We start from the raw sequence: 19,768 nt of genomic DNA, 5'->3' as shown, positions 1-19,768 counted from the left end.
CAGATGGTAACGAGAAGGCGTACAGGTGCAAGATATATCAGCTAGTTGAGTCTTGTCCCAGCAACAGCCAATGGCAGTAACACCAAAGAATTGTGGAGTTCCGAGAATAAGACAAAGGGACACACACCAGTCTCATTGAGAGATCAGAAGTGGAAAGGATAAGCAGTTTTAAAATGCCGGGTGTCAATATCTGTGAGGATCTGTCCTGGGCCCAACATGTTAATACTGTTACACAGAAGGCATAACAGTGGCTGTATTTCATTAGGGGTTTGAGGAGATTCGGTTTGTCACCAAAGACGCTCGCTAATTTCTACAGATGCACCATGGAGAGCATTCTAACTGGCTGCTTCGTCGTCAAGTATGGGGAGGGGGTCATGGCACAGGATCAAAGTAAGCTGCAGAAAGTTGCAAACCCAGTCAGCTCTATTATGGGCACTAACCTCCCCTGCATCCAGGGCTCCTTCGAGGAGCGATGCCTCAAAAGGTGTCATCCAACATTAGGGACCCCATTCACTCAGTCTGTGCCCTCTTCTCATTGTTGCCATTGGGTAGGAGGTGCAGGGGCCTGAAGGCACACACTCAGCGATTCAGGAACAGCTTCCTCCCCTCTAGCATCAAATTTCTGAATGGACCTTGAAACCCTTGAACTTTTTTCACTTCTTGCGCTACTAATTTAATTTAACTTAAAATAAATATATACTTACAGTAATTCAGTTTTTATTATTATGTATTTCCCTGTACTGCTGCTGCGTAACAACAAATTTCATGATGTGCCAGAGATATTAAACCTGACTCTGATTCTGATTCATTTTCAAGTTCAGGGGGATGTGACACACCCTGCATAAAGATAGTTCAATGGTTCTGTGATGAGATGAGGTGTTGTTTGAGCTTGCATTGTGTACCTTAGGAACAGTGTAAGATGCAAATAACAGTAAGGGCCGTGTGGGAGGTGTAGGGAGGATTAAATTGTTTTATTTTGGCACTAGTTTATTGTCATGTAGATGCAGATTTTGACCACTAAGTGCCGCCAGGGGACCATTTCTTGACCTTAATGCAAATACTGTACTTTCTCTATTTCCTTATGGCATAGAAAGAGGCCATTTGGCTTGCATAGAATTCCAATCAATCCCATCCCCACCCCACACATTCATTTCCATCACTCACCCCGGATGTTCCTACCTACCCACCCACCCACCCACATCCAGGGTGAACCCTAGTGGCCAATTAACTGACTAACTTGATGATCGTTGGGATGTGGGAGGATAACTTTGCCATCATTACTGTGGTCAATGTCATTTTCCCTCCCCCCCCATACTTATTTTTGAAAATCCATCACAAAACTCCTCCTCGTTCACCACAAGGTTTTTGTTTGGGGGTTGGTACCATCCGCTCACTTTGGAACAGTGTCCTGTGTGCCCAAGCCCTTGGAGAACACGCTCGCGTAACTTCACCCGGCATTTGTTGTGAGTTGATTTCTTGAACTACAGGCAATCTCATATCTATGCTGCCACATCCACTTTAATTCAATTATGTGGGATTTTGTAAAAAGCATGTTGAAATTTTGCATTTGCAACATCAACTGCATTGCAGTATTTATAAATTTCTATCAGCTTGCCACTCAGCCTGCAACATTACAGAGAAAAAAATCCAAATCTTGTATTATTATTCATTTTATTTAGAGATGCTGGGTGGAACATGCCCTTGTGATACAACTTGCTACCCAGCAACCTGTCATTTAATGCTAGCTTAGTCACAGGACAATTTAAAATGACAAATTAACCTAATACCCAGCACTCAGAGGAAATCCATACAATCACAGGGGGATCGTATAAGCTCTTAACAGATGGTGCCAAGATTGAACTCTGAACTCTGATGGCCCGAGTTTTGCGCTATCCACTCCACTACCGTGGTGCCTGGCCTTTATCAATGCCCAATTCTCTCTAATCCAGGAAACCTTCTTGGTGAACCTCTTCCACACCCCCTTTACAAGCCCTGCGTATCCTTCCTGGAGAGTGGTGACCAGAACTGTATACAGTATTCCAAATGTGGCCTAACTGGCATCTTATACATCCATAATATGATTTTCTACTTTTATACTCAGTGCCCTAACAGACGCATGCCATGTGCCTTTTCCCCCTCTCTATGCACTTGTATATTGAATTTTTTGAAGTAGTTACGAGGAATGTTGACGAGGGTAAGGCAGTGGATGTAGTCTATATGGACTTCAGCAAGGCCTTTGACAAAGTTCCACATGGAAGGTTAGTTAAGAAGGTTCAGTCGTTAGGTATTAATGCTGGAGTAATAAAATGGATTCAACAGTGGCTAGATGGGAGATGCCAGAGAGTAGTGGTGGATAATTGTTTATCGGGATGGAGGCCGGTGACTAGCGGGGTGCCTCAGGGATCTGTTTTGGGCCCAATGTTGTTTGTAATATACATAAATGATCTGGATGATGGGGTGGTAAATTGGATTAGTAAGTATGCTGATGATACTAAGGTAGGAGGTGTTGTGGATAATGAGGTGGGTTTTCAAAGCTTGCAGGGAGATTTATGCCGGTTAGAAGAATGGGCTGAACGTTGGCAGATGGAGTTTAATGCTGAGAAGTGTGAGGTTCTACATTTTGGCAGGAATAATCCAAATAGAACATACAGGGTAAATGGTAGGGCATTGAGGAATGCAGTGGAACAGAGAGATCTAGGAATAACAGTGCATAGTTCCCTGAAGGTGGAGTCTCATGTAGATAGGGTGGTGAAGAAGGCTTTTGGAACGCTGGCCTTTATAAATCAGAGCATTGAGTACAGAAGTTGGGATGTAATGTTAAAATTGTACAAGGCATTGGTAAGGCCAAATTTGGAATATTGTGTACAGTTCTGGTCACCGAATTATAGGAAAGATATCAATAAATTAGAGAGAGTGCAGAGACGATTTACTAGGATGTTACCAGGGTTTCAGCACTTAAGTTACAGAGAAAGGTTGAACAAGTTAGGTCTCTATTCATTGGAGCGTAGAAGGTTGAGGGGGGATTTGATCGAGGTATTTAAAATGTTGAGAGGGATAGATAGAGTTGACGTGAATAGGCTGTTTCCATTGAGAGTAGGGGAGATTCAAACGAGAGGACATGATTTGAGAGTTAGGGGGCAAAAGTTTAAGGGAAACACGAGGGGGTATTTCTTTACTCAGAGAGTGATAGCTGTGTGGAATGAGCTTCCTGTAGAAGTAGTAGAGGCCAGATCAGTTGTGTCATTTAAGGTAAAATTGGATAGGTATATGGATAGGAAAGGAGTGGAGGGTTATGGGCTGAGTGCGGGTAGGTGGGACTAGGTGAGATTAAGAGTTCGGCACGGACTAGGAGGGCCGGAATGGCCTGTTTCCGTGCTGTGATTGTTATATGGTTATTGCCAATTTCAGGAAGCTGTGAGTTTTTATTCCAATGTCTTTCTGTGCATCAGTGCTGCTGTGGATCTTGTCCTGAATCCATCCATGCCTCATGTGATAGAGGCCACTCCCCCTTGGTACTACACTAGAGTGTCAGCCTGCATTTTGTGTTCCTTGCCCTCTATACTCTTGCCTTACAAAACCCAGTGATGGTCCAGTGCAGTGGTGAATGAATGCTGCCCTGTTAGAGCTGCCAGCTTTGATTTGTGGACTGAACTGTGAGGTGCCTTTAGATTGGGCATGGGGTTAGGTACATTGAAGGTCAGTGGCCAGGGAGTATAGGTGGAGTGAGGAAGGAGTGCGAAGTGTGAACTGTGCACAACAACCTCAGCAGTGCAGCTTGTCAGAGAACTGAGTTATCACGGAAACGGGCATGCTGATAGCCTCCAAGAGATACAGAAGGGCTGAAATGCCTTGTAAAACCTGTGTCTGTCTGGGTCAGGTACGCAGGTAACATTGTACATGACAAAGGTTTTATGTTATGACATTATTTTCCTCCTTTCAGAACTCACCAGAGAAAAATTCTGATGCACCTAAGTGAAGTCTTCCATTTTTATCTGAAGTTTAACAATTTAATTCATGTATTTCAGAACCAACAGGCAAGAATAGCCCTCTTGTACCTACCACTTCTCAAAGTGATATTTGAAAATGTTCAGCGGTTCATCGTAAAGGATCTGTCTTCTCTCAGCATGACCTTCTCGAATGCCGTAAGTGCAAGGCCCTTCTTCACTCTGTGTTGTGGTGTCTTCCAATGCTGCTGTGACACAGCTGGAGAAGAAAGCAAGTTAGATGCAAATACAAAGAAAATTGCTGACCTGTAATCAAGTATACCTTCCTCAGTATGAAGCCTAATGCATTTCAAACATTTCCAAGGAAGGTAGTGCAACATTATAGAGGTACAAGTACTATACAGATATTTCTCAGTTTAGGAGAAGAGGTGTGTTCCTGTAAAGTATTTTATTTAAAAGAAATAGGAAGTTGAGAGGGTTATATAAGGTTTATTGTAGGAACTATGGTGCAGTGTATTCACTCACATGTTTCTAGCTTCACGAATTGAAGGCATGTATCCCAAAAGTTCATTTAGAATATATCCACAGTGTACAAAGTAGAACATTTGTGTAATTATCATGGGGTACCCCAACCATGATAATGTAGGAAAAATCCAATGGACAAAGAAGGGATGGTCCAAACACACACGTCTTATTTGAAAGAAGCTCCTGGACTGTTGTGTCAGTCTGAAACTTGCTGGGAAGAGAAAGAACTAGTGGGAATGGAATGTATCAACTCCTAATGGAGTCTGGTTGCTGATAGTCCAAAGGCAATGGGAGTGAACATTTTCTGTCAATACTTAAGGAATGAGGCAATGCTTGATCTTGCCTCCAGTGAATAAGTTGTGTCAATTAGGGTGGGATGATTTGGGGAGCCTAATCCCAGGTTTGTACATTTCCACATAACAGTACAGTTCATCCAATCTACCCACACTCTTTATCCTGCCTCTTCATGTAACTATCTGAATAAACATTGACATTGTAACTACTTTAGCACTTCCTCTGGCAGCATGATCCAGGCACCTACCATCCTCTGTGTAAAGAGCTTGTCTTGTAAATCTCCTTTAAATTGTTTCCCTCTCAGCTTAAACATATGCTCTCCGATATTTGACATTTCCACCCTGGGGAAAAGGACCTTATCTAACCTGCCTATGAGTCTCAGAATTTTTTGAACTTTTATCAGGTTACTCGACAGCCTGTTTTGCTTCAGAGATAGCATAGAAACATAGAAAACCTACAGCACAATACAGGCCCTTCAGCCCACAAAGTTGTGCCAAACACATCCCTACCTTAGAAATTACTAGGTTTACCTATAGCCCTCTATTTTACTAAGCTCCACGTACTTATCTAAAAGCCTCTTAAAAGACCCTATCGTATCCACCTCCACCACCGCTGCCAGCAGCCCATTCCACACACTCACCACTCTCTGAGTAAAAAAACTTACTCCTGACATCTCCTCTGTACCTACTCCCCAGCACCTTAAACCTGTGTCCTCTTGAGGCAACCATTTCAGCCCTGGGAAAAAGCCTCTGACTATCCACACGATTAATGCCTCTTATCATCTTGTACACCTCTATCAGGTCAATCCATGTTTGTCCAGTCTCTCCTTATAGGTAATGTTCTCTAATCTAGGCAACATCCTTGTGAACCTCCTAAATTGGGGTGGTTCTCGTGCTTAGGAATTCTTCAACCAAAAAGCTGCCAAGGCAGGTGAGAAGTAAACTGTCATGAAAGAACACCAGAAATAATTTTGTTAGCAAAATGTATTAAAGGATAATGAATAAATGTGGGCAAATGGAGCTGCATTACTGAATTATGGAGGACTTGGAGAGTAGCTAAATGGTATGCCCGTTAACATCTTATACAGCACAGATCCCTCAACAATACCACAGCTGCTGACAAAGAGGGCCTTAAAGATCTGCTGCTGGAGGTAAAGGTTTGAATTTATTGGAAGAATAAATTCTAAGCTCATATTGAAGCCCTGACTCAAAGGGCTGACTGGCTCAATGACACAGCTCAACACCATCTTCTAAAGGGAACCAATGTCCCCAATGTCAATGACACTTAGATCCCAAGGGTAATATTTTAGGAAGTCAAAGAATATGTGTTAAATGACAATGATTTCTATAGGACAATTAATTGCTTGCCACCTATGGTGTAGCATTTACCAACTTGATTTGACAAGGCCTCTCAAAATGTTGTTAAAATCCTACTTTGCCCTCTTGGAAGAGATAGTGATTAGAAAACTTACTTAAGGTAACGAGCAAAAGAAAAACAAGTGAGAAAGGTATCGATTTCTCTGGAAGGGTACCAGCAAAGTTGATGGAAGCAGTTACTCTGATATCAGCTGTGGTTATCATCGTATACACAGGTACAATGAAACCCTTATTTAAAGCAGCATTAAAGGCACATAGCATCATATAAACAGAATTCACAAGAACAAAATAAAAATTATACAAGGGAGAACACACAACAAAAAAAATCCCATTTAATGAGTGACTGATCTCAAACTGGTCGTGTTATTGTTATAATTCTGTGATTTAAGGTTGGGTCATGGCCCAAGAACTGAATAGTTGAAGGGAAGTAACCTTTCTTGAACCTGGTGTTGTGGTACTTCAGGCTTCTGAAACCAGCCTGATGGCAGCTGCAAGAATGGCATGGCCTGGATGGTGAGGATCTTTGATGACAGATGTTGCCTTCTTGAGGCAGTGCCTCTTATAAGTACTACCGATGGTGGGGAGGCACATACCCCTGATGTATTGGGCTGAGCTCATTACACTCTGCAGCATCTGATGTTGTTGCTCTTATGAATTGTCGTAACAGACCACAATGCAATTGGTCAGGATACTTTAAACAGCACATACATCAAACTTTGTTGGAGTCGTCAGTGACACACTGAACTTGATCTCTGATGATGCTGATGTGCATTCCTTGTAATTGTATTCATGTGCTGGACCAGGAGAAATCACATGTTACGTTAATGCTTAGGAATTAAAACTTGCTGACTATCTCTGCTGCCGATCTCCCAAGCAGACCAGTGTATGTTCACTTTCCTTTGTCAACTCTGAGAGTGAAATAAATAGCTGTAAGGAAGACTCTATAGGGAAAAGGACAAGGACATGGATGTGATTTAATAGTACTTGCAAAGAACTAGAACAGGCATGTTGCATTGAATAGTCAAATCCAATGGCTTATGATTCCTAGATAAATCAAGTAATCAAGTGCAAAAAAATATTAAATTATCAACATTCTGCTGAATATTGACAAACAACATTTATTTTTACAAAATAGTGTGTTCGAGGTGACTTGGCATTTAGCGTCCCAACAGCAATTAATGGATCAACTGCACGCAAATCAGGCATCTTCACTGACAAGGAGTTAACTCCTTCAGGTAAAATCTTAATGATTAAGTTAACCACTGAACAGGGCATAAAGAGTACAGACTTTAAACCAACTGGTTTTCATGTGAGTTGGGTTGAGTTAAGGAACCAACAGTAACATTCTATAAGGTGTAGATTTTCATTACCATTACAACTTATTAAGAAGAAAGAGATTTACTCATTTGCTTTCTTTATGGGTTTAATCAATGTGGTTTGTGGATTGGACTCTGTAGTTCACGTTATGATGTGCTTCTGGTTTCTGGTTTTTTAAGTTGCTATCTTGGGCAGTTTTGAATCTGAATGGCCAGCAGATAATGAACACTGAGTGGGACTGAATATGCCTGGACTCTTTCAATTTTGTGATTTATATTCTGTGTTTTACGCTATTTTTTGCCATGGTTTGATTATTTTATTGCTCGTGGGGGCGGGGTGGGGTAATGTTTTTCTTTGAACGGGTTCCATGGTTTTTCTTTTGAGGCTGGCTGTGGAGAAAGCAAATCTCAGGATTGTACACTGCATACTGCACATACTTTGATAAAAAAATTTCTTGGAATCTTTAGAATAATTCTGCACAGGACCCCATCAGGGTGAGATGAACTCCAATTAGTCTCAGCAGCTCGTTTTGGGGAGGGACCAAAAGATTATTGTCATAACTTTAGGAATAAATTGATATACCCACAGACTGAAATTGGATTTAAATTGTTTCACTCAGTAATTAGGATCCAGAAATAAAAGCAGATGATCATGTGATTACAATGAGCAAATGAAGCTGCTTGGCCTTATAATAATTCATCCATCAAAAGAAATTCCAAACATTTAGATATTTCATCAGAACATTACTTTATTTAACTTTCATCTAGTATTTCTACGTGCTCATTGTTTCTGTAAACTTGGCCTTATTCCACCTGTTTAATTGTACTGATATTCTGGGTTAATTATTTCTGTGCAGCTCTCTAAGGACATTTCTCAGACATACTTGAGATGCCAGGTTTGATCATAAATCTAGCTTGACACTGCCAAGCAAACCTCATGGGTTTAACTCCTCCTCCACTTTTGTGCCTCAGCTGCTAGAACTTGGGTTAGTTGTCAAACCAGAAACACGGGGGTGTGCAGATGATAGAATCTGGAGGAACAACCATGATGCTAGAGGAACTCAGTTGGTCAGGCAGCATTTTGTGAAGGGAAATGATGGTTAATGATTCACTTTGAGTCTCTTCTGGATTGGAAGGACGTGTCTATGGTATAACGTTTGAGTGAGAATGTGGTTGAAGAGCAGTAGAACTCACAAAGTGGGAACAGTGAGAGAGGGTTGCACAGAACTCCTTTCAAAGAGTGGAGGGAATACCTTGAAGAGACTTGGCAAACTGGTGACACTAGAATCTGGAGCAACAAACAAGAAGCTGGAAGAACTCAGCAAGTCGAGCAGCGTCTATGGAGAGAAATGGTGTTTTGAGTTGAAACCTGAACACAAATACGATGACTGCAAGTCAGGAATGTAACTGTTCTGTATTTGTCTGGGTGAGTGGAACTGCAGCAAGAAGCTAAGTACGTCCATGACAAATACAAAGGTTCATCCATGACCCTAAAGACTCGCCACTGCTCTACAGATACTTCAGAACTGTACCATCTACAAGCACATCTCAGTTACTTAAATCATTCCGACCAGACTTTCAAAACCCACAACCTCTATCATGAAGGAAAACTAAGGCAGCAGATGGAATGTGCTACCTTACCAGAATGTTACCTGGGTTTCAGCACCTAAGTTACAGGGAAAGGCTGAACAAGTTAGGTCTTTATTCTTTGGAGCGTAGAAGGTTGAGGGGGGACTTGATAGAGGTATTTAAAATAATGAGGGGGATAGATCGAGTTGACGTGGATAGGCCTTTTCCATTGAGAGTAGGGGAGATTCAAACAAGAGGACATGATTTGAGAGTTGGGGGGCAAAAGTTTAAGGGTAGCACGAGGGGGAATTTCTTTACTCAGAGAGTGGTAGCTGTGTGGAATGAGCTTCCAGAAGAAGTGGTAGAGGCAGGTTCGGTATTGTCATTTAAAGTAAAAGTGGATAGGTATATAGACAGGAAAGGAATGGAGGGTTACGGGTTGAGTGCGGGCCAGTTGGACTAGGTGAGTGTTAACGTCGGCATGGACTAGAAGGGCTGAGATGGCCTGTTTCCGTGCTGTCATTGTTATATGGAATCACCAGCATCTGCAGATTCCTCGCCATTTCTGTGACTTGGTAATACATTTGTACTTCTCCCTTAAAGCAGGATCTATGTCCTGAAACACACTCCCAAATGCAATGGGACTGCCAAAGATGGAATGGCTACAGTGGTCCATGAAGTACTGCACGTTTCCTAATTTACAATGATTTTACTTTCTTTCCATAATACATTAGTTAATTTCTGTGTTGTTGCATCAAAATCCAGACAGTCCCTTCAGTTGGTGTCACTTTCTGCAAATGTAAATATTAAGTGTCTAACTGTGTAAATTCTGCTTGTTATGACTGTGGCTTTATTTTTGTCAATAGGATCCAGCACGTCTGGTGGGCCTGTGTTGAAGCGTGATGATTCCAGAGGCACCTTGAGCAATGAATTGAGTGCGTGTACACCAGAGAGAGCCGAGGAAAGACGGAATTCCATGGACTTTGTAAAGAAAATTCTTTCAACTTGGTCATTTGTTTTTAAACCTAATTTCCATATCCTTGTGTTGTAGAAGATGGAATTTTTCAGAACTATGTCAAATGCATCCAGCATTAAGAATTATACAAGCAAGCCTGCCACATTGCTAGAGTGTGTTGTCTATATTAATGAGTACTTTTAGTCTGATTGGGAGACTTACTTTCAGTTTTTTTTCAAAAAATTGTATTAGAATCTCAAATAAAAACAGAAAATGTGGGAGATAGCAGGTCAGAGAGCATCTGTGGAGAAAGAAAGAACATTTCAGGTTGAAGGCCTTTTATCGGAACTGTTGGAATATTAACTCCGTCTCTCCCTCGGCAATGCCCGATCTGCTGTTAATATCTGAAGTTGAAGCCACATTATCTTTTCTGTGGGTAGGAGGGCTTCTTGGCTTGCTGAACCTTAATGAAGAGAAATTGGAAAATATGTCATGTGAAGTTGTATAGTGTTGAGCTTAATATAGTTTCAATAGATGCATTTAATGCCAGAGAAATGTATACAATATACATCCTGAAATTATTTTTTGGGTTAATATGCCAATAATCTTATGCAGAATCAATGATTTGAGTAATATACTTGATGTCAAGGATATATAACTTAATTCTTGACATTGTTGCTTGTGAGCTACCAGTTCAAATCCAGGACTAACAGTTTGGTCTTGGTCCATTTCCTGCTCTGTGTGCAGCATATAACTGATGCTATGGTTGAGGGTGGGGAAGCTAAGAACAGTTGAGGTTCTATCCAGCTGCAGGCACAGGCATAATGGGTGTTTCCCCTTTGATGTCATGTGTTTAGTGCAATCTGATCATTGCTCTGGTTCTTGAGGAAAATGTTAACAAATCACACAGGGCAGAACCACTGTTTACTGGCTTCTATTCCTTATCTGAGTGTTGGAACATTCCATGTGAATGAGCAGTTCAGCTTCTCTGTGGATGACTGAAGTTAAAGAAAGTGATATCAAGCTGTTCCTGCACTCATTTGTTTATGAACTTGTCTTTCAGAGTCAACAAAGAAGGAGCTCAACAGGGAGCAACTTATCCAACTATGGCAAGTTAGACCAGCATGAAATAAGAAGTCTCCTTATGTGCTTTGTACACATCCTTAAAACAATATCAGAAGGTATGTTGTTCCCTTTAGGAATGTATTCATTTCCAACTCCGTGCCAAGCTGTGAAATTGAAACACCGATAAAGGGTAATGAATATTTTGATAATATCCTGTGATTCAGTTCCTGGAGCATTTTAACTGTATGTAACATCGAAGACATGCAAACAACCCCCAAAAAAATCTAGTATTCCCAGTCCAGTGACAATCAGTTGTGAAAATTCCGCTCCAGTCTGAGCAACACAGAACAATAAAGGAATATATTTTTGTGTGTTGTTATTGCTATGCCAAACTGGAACCCATCTAACTCCTTTCTTAAAAAATCTGCTCCAATGGCACTAACGAAAGCTCTCTTGAATTCTTTGAGAACTGCCTTACCACTCTGCATTCAATTGCTTGGTCTTCACAAATATGTTGCACTACAATAATCCACCAATAGGCTGACAATTGTATTTTTTCCATAAATCTTTTTCAATATTAAACAATGTCAGGTGAATGTTAACCAGTGTGTCACTAACTGTTCACAGGCCCAATCCAAGGATAAGCTTTCAAATGTTGTTTGAAAGAAGAGGAAAACAATCATCAAAGTGGTGAACAGCCACATTCATCCTGTTGTAAATATAATTAATTTGTTAACTTTTAAAATGTAAAACACTCAAACACCAATCCTGTATATGGAAAACAGACAAAAAACCAATGTTGTAAAACTTTTCAAAGACTGCGGATGCTGAAAACTATATTAAGAGAGAGAAAATGCTGGAAAATCACAACATGTTAGCCACATCTGTGGGAGGCAAAATGGAGCTATGGAGTTAGTGTTACAAGTTGAAGCTCCTTCATCAGCACCCCTGATGTAAGGACAACCATTGATATCCCTGGTCCGAACACCAGGTAGAAGTGTTTGAATGGCAGATCAATTGATTGGCGGTGCTGAAGGACAAGGATATTGCAGAGAAGAGGAGCCATGCAGAGCATCTCAGAGAAAAAAATAATTTCTAGATTATGTCACTTAGCATTGTTGCCTTTGCCTCGTTAGCTCATTGCAGTCAAGCTGTGCCGATGTTCAGACAGGAATCCGTCGGCTGAAGGTGTAAGGCTGCCTTGAGTAAAGCTCCCAGGTTAGAGCAGCAAATAGAATCTGATTTCACTCAAACACCAATCCTGGACTTGGCCAAAGCTTTGTGGAGTAAGTTACCAGAAAGCTGCCTCTACCAGTGAAAATGTAACAAGCAGAATCCATGTATATGTGAAAAGACATGATACAAAATAATGTTACTGTCAGAAGGAATTGTACTGTAGTGTATGTATCTAGGCCTTGGATGTAATATACTTTGGTTGCATAAGTACCTTTAAGTGCTATGCACTATGTGTTTGACTGTTACATTATTGTATCTATTGAAGAGTTAGTGGAGTGTTGTTTCAAAAGTCCAACCTTAACGTGACTGAAGAGTGATACAGAAAACCCCCACAAAAACTACACTGAGAATGGGATGAAATCTTTCAGCTGAGGTAGTAGCAAGGTAAAGAAAGAATGGTAATGACCAGTGATAGACTGGCAGATATGTCAATGAGCAAGAAATATTTGTGAAGTCACAAACACGAGGAAATCTGCAGATGCTGAAAACCCAAGCAACACACACAAAATGCTGGAGAAACTCAGCAGGCCAGGAGGCATCTATGGAAAAGAGTAACAGCTGACACTTTGGGACGAGACCCTTCATCAGGAATGGAAAGGAAGGGGAGATTTCAGCATAAAAGGTGGGGGGGGGGGGGAGAAGAGGAAGAAGTACAAGGTGGCCAGTGATAGGTGAAACCTCAAGAATAGGAGGGGGTGAAGTAAAGAGCTGGAAAGTTGATTGGTAAAAGAGATACAGAGCTGGAGAAGAGGAAATCTGATAGGATAGAAGACCATGGAGGAAAGGGAAGTGGGAGGTGCACCAGAGTGAGGTGATGGACAGGTAAGGAGATAATGTGAGAGAGGGAAACACAAATGGGGAATGGTGAAGGTTGGGGTGGGGAAATTACCGGAAGTTCGAGAAATCAGGTTGGACGCTAACCAGATGGAATATAAGGTGTTGCTCCTCTGACCTGAATGTGACCTTGTCACAGCAGTAGAGGAAGCCATGAACTGACATGTCAGAATGGGAATTGGAAGTAGAATTGAAATGGGTGGCCACTGGAGATCCCACTTTTTCTGGCAGATGGAGCAGAGGTGTTTGACAAAGTAGTCTCCCAACCTATACAGGAGGCCACGTGGAAGCACTTGATTCAGTCAATGAATCCAACAGACTTGCTGGTGAAGTGTTCCCTCAGCTGGATGGACTGTTTGGGACCCTGAAGGGTAGTGAGGGAGGAGGTGTAGGGGCAGGTGTAGCACTTGTTCCACTTGCAAGGATAAGTACCAGGAGAGTGATCAGTGGGGAGGGACGAGTGAACAAGGGAGTCATGTAGGGAGTGATCCCTGCAGAAAGGGGAAAGTGTGGTTGAGAGTAAGATGTGCTTGGTGGTAAGTTCCTGTTGGAGATGGCTGAAGTTACAGAGAATTATGTGCTGGACACGAATGCTGGTGGGGTGGCAAGTGAGGACAAGAGGAGCTCCGATCCTTGCTGTGACGGGAGGGTGGGGTAAGAGCAGATGTACATGAAGTGGAAGGGATATGGGTGAGGGCAGCATTGATGGTGGAGGAAGTGAATCCCCTTTCTTGGTAGAAGGAGGTCATCTCAGTTATCCTGGAATGAAAAGCCTCATCCTGAGAGCAGATGCAGCAGAGATGGAGGAAATGAGAGAAGGAGATGGCATTTTTACAAGTGATAGGGTGGGATGAGGTATAGTCCTGATAGCTGTAAAAATCAGTGAGTTTACAAATGATATCAGTAGCTAGTCTGTTTCCAGGGATGGAGACAAAGAGACTAAGAAAGTAGAGGGAGGTGACTGAAATGGGCCAAATAAACTTACGGGCAGGGTGGAAGTTGGAGGCAATGTTGATGAAATTGAAGAGCTCAGTATGGGTGTAGGAAGCAGCATGAATGCAGCCATTGATGTAGCGTTGGAAGAGTTAGGGAGCAATGCCGGGTGTAGGCTTGAAACATAGACAGTCCCACACAAAAAGGACAAAAAGACAGGCACAGCTGGGACCCATGCTTTCACTGTTTCACTGAAGCTTTCAGTGAAAAGAAACAACTTCAAAACTGCTTTAGATCTGGCACTGCAAGGTTGGTGGGCTTGTGGAGAGTTTGTTGAGGGAATTAAGATGAAGCCGTCTGTCACAGAAGGGGGCAGAGATGTTGTCCTCCACTGTGGAAATTATGCTCAGAAAAGGGTAGTTCCATATGAAGCATGATTGCAGGCTTGCAGTGGTCAGATGGTGGTAGATAGAGGATGGTGGTAGATAGAGGATGAAGCATGATTACAGGCTTGCAGTGGTCAGATGGTGGTAGATAGAGGATGGTGGTAGATACAGGATGAAGCATGATTGCAGGCTTGCAGTGGTCGAACAGTGGTAGATAGAGGATGGTGTGCAGTGGTTGACTTGGGCATGGATGATGGGTGATGAGATATGTGAGCAATCACTTGGTTTGACTCCAGTATCCAATCACAACACCATTCTGCTGCTGTGTATTGAGGGCATCTTTCTAGTAGATTAAGTCATTGAGTCAGAGAGAGAGAGAGAGAGAGAGCACAGTAATAGGCTGACCAAGTGCTGCCACCCTGTTGCACTAATCCCATTTTGCCTTCCCCATATTCCCATTCATTCTTTCCAGATCCTAGCCCTCACCTACACACTAATTGCAATGTAAAATGGCCATTTAATCTACCACTTATGCATCTTGGAGATAAGGGAAGAACTGGAAGTGTGGTCACAGAGAGAATGGACTGCAATTGAACCTGAGACTTTGGCAGAGTGAGGCAGCAGCTCTGCTAACTGCAGCACTGTGCTGCCCAGTACCAGGCAGTTGCTGAAAATCATTGCTGCCAATTTCAGAAGGGGATGCTATACATTGTCTGGGGAACATCCACAGAACCTGCAGTTAAAACAATATCCTCAGCACCACAAAGGAAGTTCAATAGGCAGGTACTGGGGAGGCTGAGCAACCACAGGGTATGACTCCAGTGGAGGAAATGCACATTCATGCAGCCAGGAATTCATCTGGTGAGATTATATTGGGTGACGTGATTAAGCTTCAGTGGTGTGAAACAGGTGTGAAGGTGTGATCAGGTCTATAGAGCAATGCTTAGCAGCGAACCTTTCCTGGCCTTTTATGACACACACAACCCATAATGGCCATGATGCTGTGGTTTTTTTGGTAAGTGCTGATATCAAGTGATCTTTAGTCAGAATTCAATGTTCTCATGATGCAGCTGCACACATCTGGATTAACCCAGCGAATACCATACATCAAAATAGTTGACTACCTCAGTTGTGTTATCACAGATCCCCAATGGAGAGGCAACAGTTAATTTGAAACGGAATTTGTCATCATCAGGTTTTGGATTTGATTTTCCAGTTACAGCTGGTGAGATCACCAGGGCTAATTGTACAGATGTTCCTGTGTGACAGGTGCAGGGGTGGGGTAACATGGCCATGTGGAGCAAGTGGTGAGGAATGGGTTCATTAGAGAAGTCAATGTTGGTGGGTCAGGGCAGTCTGAAGTTGAGAGCATGGATTAGTGATTCTGAAGGTACACCACATTGGGCTCTTCTAACTGTAAGCTCAAAGCCGCAAGCTGAGACAATGTATTTTCACATGGGATTGATGGAAGGCATGGAGATCTGGCGAAGTCCTGCTCAAACGCGAGATCAGTGCGCATAGACATCCTCCTTCAAGGATTAGCCTGGACCTGATATCTGGATGAGTCTCACTCCCAGTGGCTAGGAGTGTTCCTGTTTGCATCGTGTCCATCTGTAGAGCAGACATGTGGCCTTAATTCTGACAGTGTTCATAGTCCACATATTGTCACCTTTCTCTACCTGGGTCACCAAGTGTTCCCTTTTGTCTATCATCCAAGTGCTGTGATTGAAACAATGGGGCTGCAGTTATTGGAGAAGGGTCCTAGTAGTCCACAAGACATAAGCTGGCATCGTTTGTTGCTGGTACACAAGTGAGATGAGAGGGGTTTCCAGTTGCATTCAGAGCTCAGGGATGAGCAAAGAGAAGCAAGAGGAACCTAAAGGGGGTGGCACAGACAGGAAGGTCGATGGAGATGCTTCCAGTGATCAGTATGATTTTGCCGTTAAGGCTTAGAGCGTTACTGTGGTAGAGCTGTTGAAGTCCTGGAAATTGGGAGCCATGTGTCAGAAGTTGTGTCAACTGATGTGATGGAAGAGTCTGAGTCTGAATTACTGGGCAGGTGCTAGGATGTAACTATTGATGGATAAAGCAGAGGCCTGGACGTTCCAGACACTTGCACTGTGACCCACAGTGCACTGGAGGAAACAACTTGTCAGAATAATCACAACACTCTTGTAAGTGTGAATATCGCAGAGATCAAAAGAAGGTGTAGATCCATTAAAATTTATTACTATTTCTTATGGCATCCGTTAGTCTCACAAGACCATGAATCTGTGCCTGAAATGGTTTCCATGTAAGTGTCAGATATTTGTATAATCACACCTTAGTAAATAATTGATAAAATCTAATCTGTGAGTAGATATATAGGTTTATACAGTATACCTGGTTCTAATATGTTAGTTATTTGTAATTAGTGGAAGGAGTGTTTAATATATTATTACCCTTATAGAGCTTTGTGCATGAGAATCAGAGCTATTATCACTGACTTAAGTAATGCGAAATTTGTTTTGCTGCAGTAGTGCATTGCAAAGACAAAGAAATTACTGTACCTTACAAAAGCAAGTAAATAGCACAAATCAAGAATAACGAAGTAGTTTTCATAAGCTCATGGACTGTTCAAAAATCCTTTGGGGATGGATGCCACCTTCTTGAAGATATCCTCAGTGGTGGGAAGCATTATTTTTCTGAGCAGGCTAAGTCTACAATACTCTGCGGCCTCTTGTAATCCTGGGCATTGGAGCCAGGCTGAGATCAGCCAGTCAGAGTGCTCTCCAATGCCCAGCTCAAACCAGTGGTCTGAGTTTAAATGTACTGTTATATCAGCTACCACAGTTTGTAAAGAAAATGGGAGGCCCTGTAGTCTCAGGGAGAATCTATAAACTCTACACGGCTGAGGACTGATCCTGCATGATTGAAGCTGTGAGGCAGCAGCAATACCAGTTGCATCAGTCACCATCTCAAAGGAAGCTAACATCACCCCAGTATGTAGTCCCTCATTAATCCCCTAACTCACGTTATTGACACATTGGATCTCCAGGTTTCTGAAGGATTGAGAAACAATAGACACAGAGTGAGCTTCCAGCCACAGTGAGACATATCCATGCCCTGTGTATCCGTGAATGTTTCTCCACGTTGGTCTTTGAGGCAGAGACAGGGTGAGGAGTAGATTGGCCTTTGGACCATCGTGAAGTTTGCAGGCACTGTTACTGAGTTTCCCTTTACTTCCTCCTTCTGTGCTGTGCCCAGTCTTCAACACTGACCCAAGAAATAATGAAAGGCAATGGTTATTTTTGTGTGAGGACTTGCAGTAGATAAGAGTTGATGAACCTCTGTAGCAGGCCTACCAGTTGTGAGAGTGTGTGAAACTTTGCATTTTAACTGGCATTCTTCACTTTAGCATTATTGTCTCCCACCACTGCCTTTCCCCCTTCCATCTGAATTGAGAGCAAGTGCCAGTCACTCAGCCCGTCAAACTGGCTCTACCTTTCAATAAAATCATGGATGATTCAATTATAATCATAATTAAACATTCCTTCCTGGTCTAGTAGCCTTTAAACTCTTTGGCTATCAATAATTATCCAACTCTTCCTTAAAACTACTCAAACTCTCTGATCCACAGTCTTTTGTAGAAGAGAGCTCGAAAGTATCTCAACCCTCTGAGGAGGAGAAAAAAGCCTTTTTCTGTCTTAAAGGGAAAACCCATTATTATAATGAAGTAGTGACTCCCTATTTCTGATTCCCCTTAAGAGAAAGTATCCTCTCTGCATTTTCCCTGCCAAGACCACTCAATCGAGACACCTCTCATTCTTTTAAATAAATGTAACCTCTCCAGCCTCTCCTCGTTAGAGATGTTTTCCTTTCCACAAATTAGCTTTACGTGATCAGAGCAAAACCAAGCATAGGCTCATCCCGTATCTGAGCTATTTCTCACTAACTTCCCTACCACTGACATAGACTCTCTGGCCTTTAATATCCTGCTTCCCATCTTGCATAAAGGAGACATATTTGATGATTCTCTCAAAATTCTGATAATACTGACTTGTCATTTATTTCCATAAGCTTGCATTTTTATATAACATTATAGTCTCTTTTTTTTTCTTAAAGATGCTCTCTTGGCGTACTGGAACAAGATGTCCCCTCAAGAATTAATGGATTTTCTCACAATTTTAGAGTAAGTACATATTAGGGGATTTTTGAGAAAGGAAGCTGTTGAACTAATTGACATTTGTTTTGAGTAGAAGGTGATACAGTACATTATAAATGATACAGCTCTTCCAGTATTAATCCCACCAGCAGTAGCATTGCCTGCACTTTCCATTGTCTCTTATAGGAATCAAGTGGATTTCCCTAAGGTTAGGGTGCTGTAGTTTTCCTAACATTTGGTAAAGCAGGCTTCAGGGAAGAAAGACCATGGGAGAGATCTTGGAGAAAGAAGAAAATTGGGGAATAAGTTGGAGATTGAGGGTAAAGTATAAAGGGGGTGTGGGAAAAAGTGTATGTTGTTGTCTCCACATTAGTCTGTGAAAGCTATGTTGTGAACCAGGCACCCCACAGTAAGATAAATCTTTCACAGTCACCTCCCTCACCTCAATATGCAGAATCACATCATCTCCAATCCTTTGGGTCTGCCAAAGAGGAAGAAGACAGTCTGGACTGTCAAAAATGCCTGCAGATTTGGGCTGTAAGTTTGCCAAACTCTGCCTTATTTCTTAGTACACTTGCTGTCACCTCAATATGATCCTTATGGAAGCAGGGCTAGTCCTCAGCCTTGGTGGAGTTGGCTGAGTGGAGAAACTATCTGGCCATGAGGTAAATACACCTTTCAGCTACCAGCCCCATTACATTTGCTGGTGGACTTTGGTTTCCAGTATGTAAAAGTGATTCCCCATGCAACATCTGGAGATAGACATGAGCTGAAGCTGTTGAGGTTTCCCCTGAAAAACCAAGGTTAACTTTGTTGGAAAGGAGACACAGGAGACAGCAGATGCTGAAATCTGGAGTTTCACAGAGGATGTTGTAGAAACTTAGTGGGTCAGGAAGGATCTTTGAAGGGAAATAGACAGTCAAGGTCCTCCATTCATTGCTCCTAATGATACTCTCTCCATATCCTATGTCCTATCCTCTCCACTGTGTATTGAGATCTTCTGGCCCCTTCTCCCCTTCTCTTAAAAGTAGTGCAGGTACAAGGTCTCAACCTGAAATATCAAATGTCCATTTCCCTACATCAATGATGACTTGCTGAGTTCCTTCAGCTTAGTGTCTATCTGGTAGAAAGAATCTATTTTTGGATCGGTATAATTGAAGAAATAATACGAAATTTGCATTTGGAAGAATG

General features: G+C 42.2%; 1 protein-coding gene across 1 annotated transcript in view; it reads left to right on the top strand.

Annotated features, from left to right (window-relative positions):
* Positions 1 to 19,768, top strand: part of LOC140734545 (dedicator of cytokinesis protein 11-like) — a 290,183-nt gene that overhangs the window by 160,898 nt on the left and 109,517 nt on the right. The window contains exons 32-36 of the mRNA XM_073058668.1: positions 4,026 to 4,142; positions 7,275 to 7,374; positions 9,891 to 10,009; positions 11,043 to 11,160; positions 18,538 to 18,604. Coding sequence (XP_072914769.1) covers positions 4,026 to 4,142; positions 7,275 to 7,374; positions 9,891 to 10,009; positions 11,043 to 11,160; positions 18,538 to 18,604 — 521 coding nt within the window. The remainder of the gene's footprint in view (positions 1 to 4,025; positions 4,143 to 7,274; positions 7,375 to 9,890; positions 10,010 to 11,042; positions 11,161 to 18,537; positions 18,605 to 19,768) is intronic.

Source organism: Hemitrygon akajei, chromosome 10, assembly GCF_048418815.1.
Source record: "Hemitrygon akajei chromosome 10, sHemAka1.3, whole genome shotgun sequence".
NCBI lineage: Eukaryota > Metazoa > Chordata > Chondrichthyes > Myliobatiformes > Dasyatidae > Hemitrygon > Hemitrygon akajei.
The sequence above is the reverse complement of the archived record's forward strand: the minus strand, read 5'-3'. Positions and strand labels throughout refer to the sequence as shown.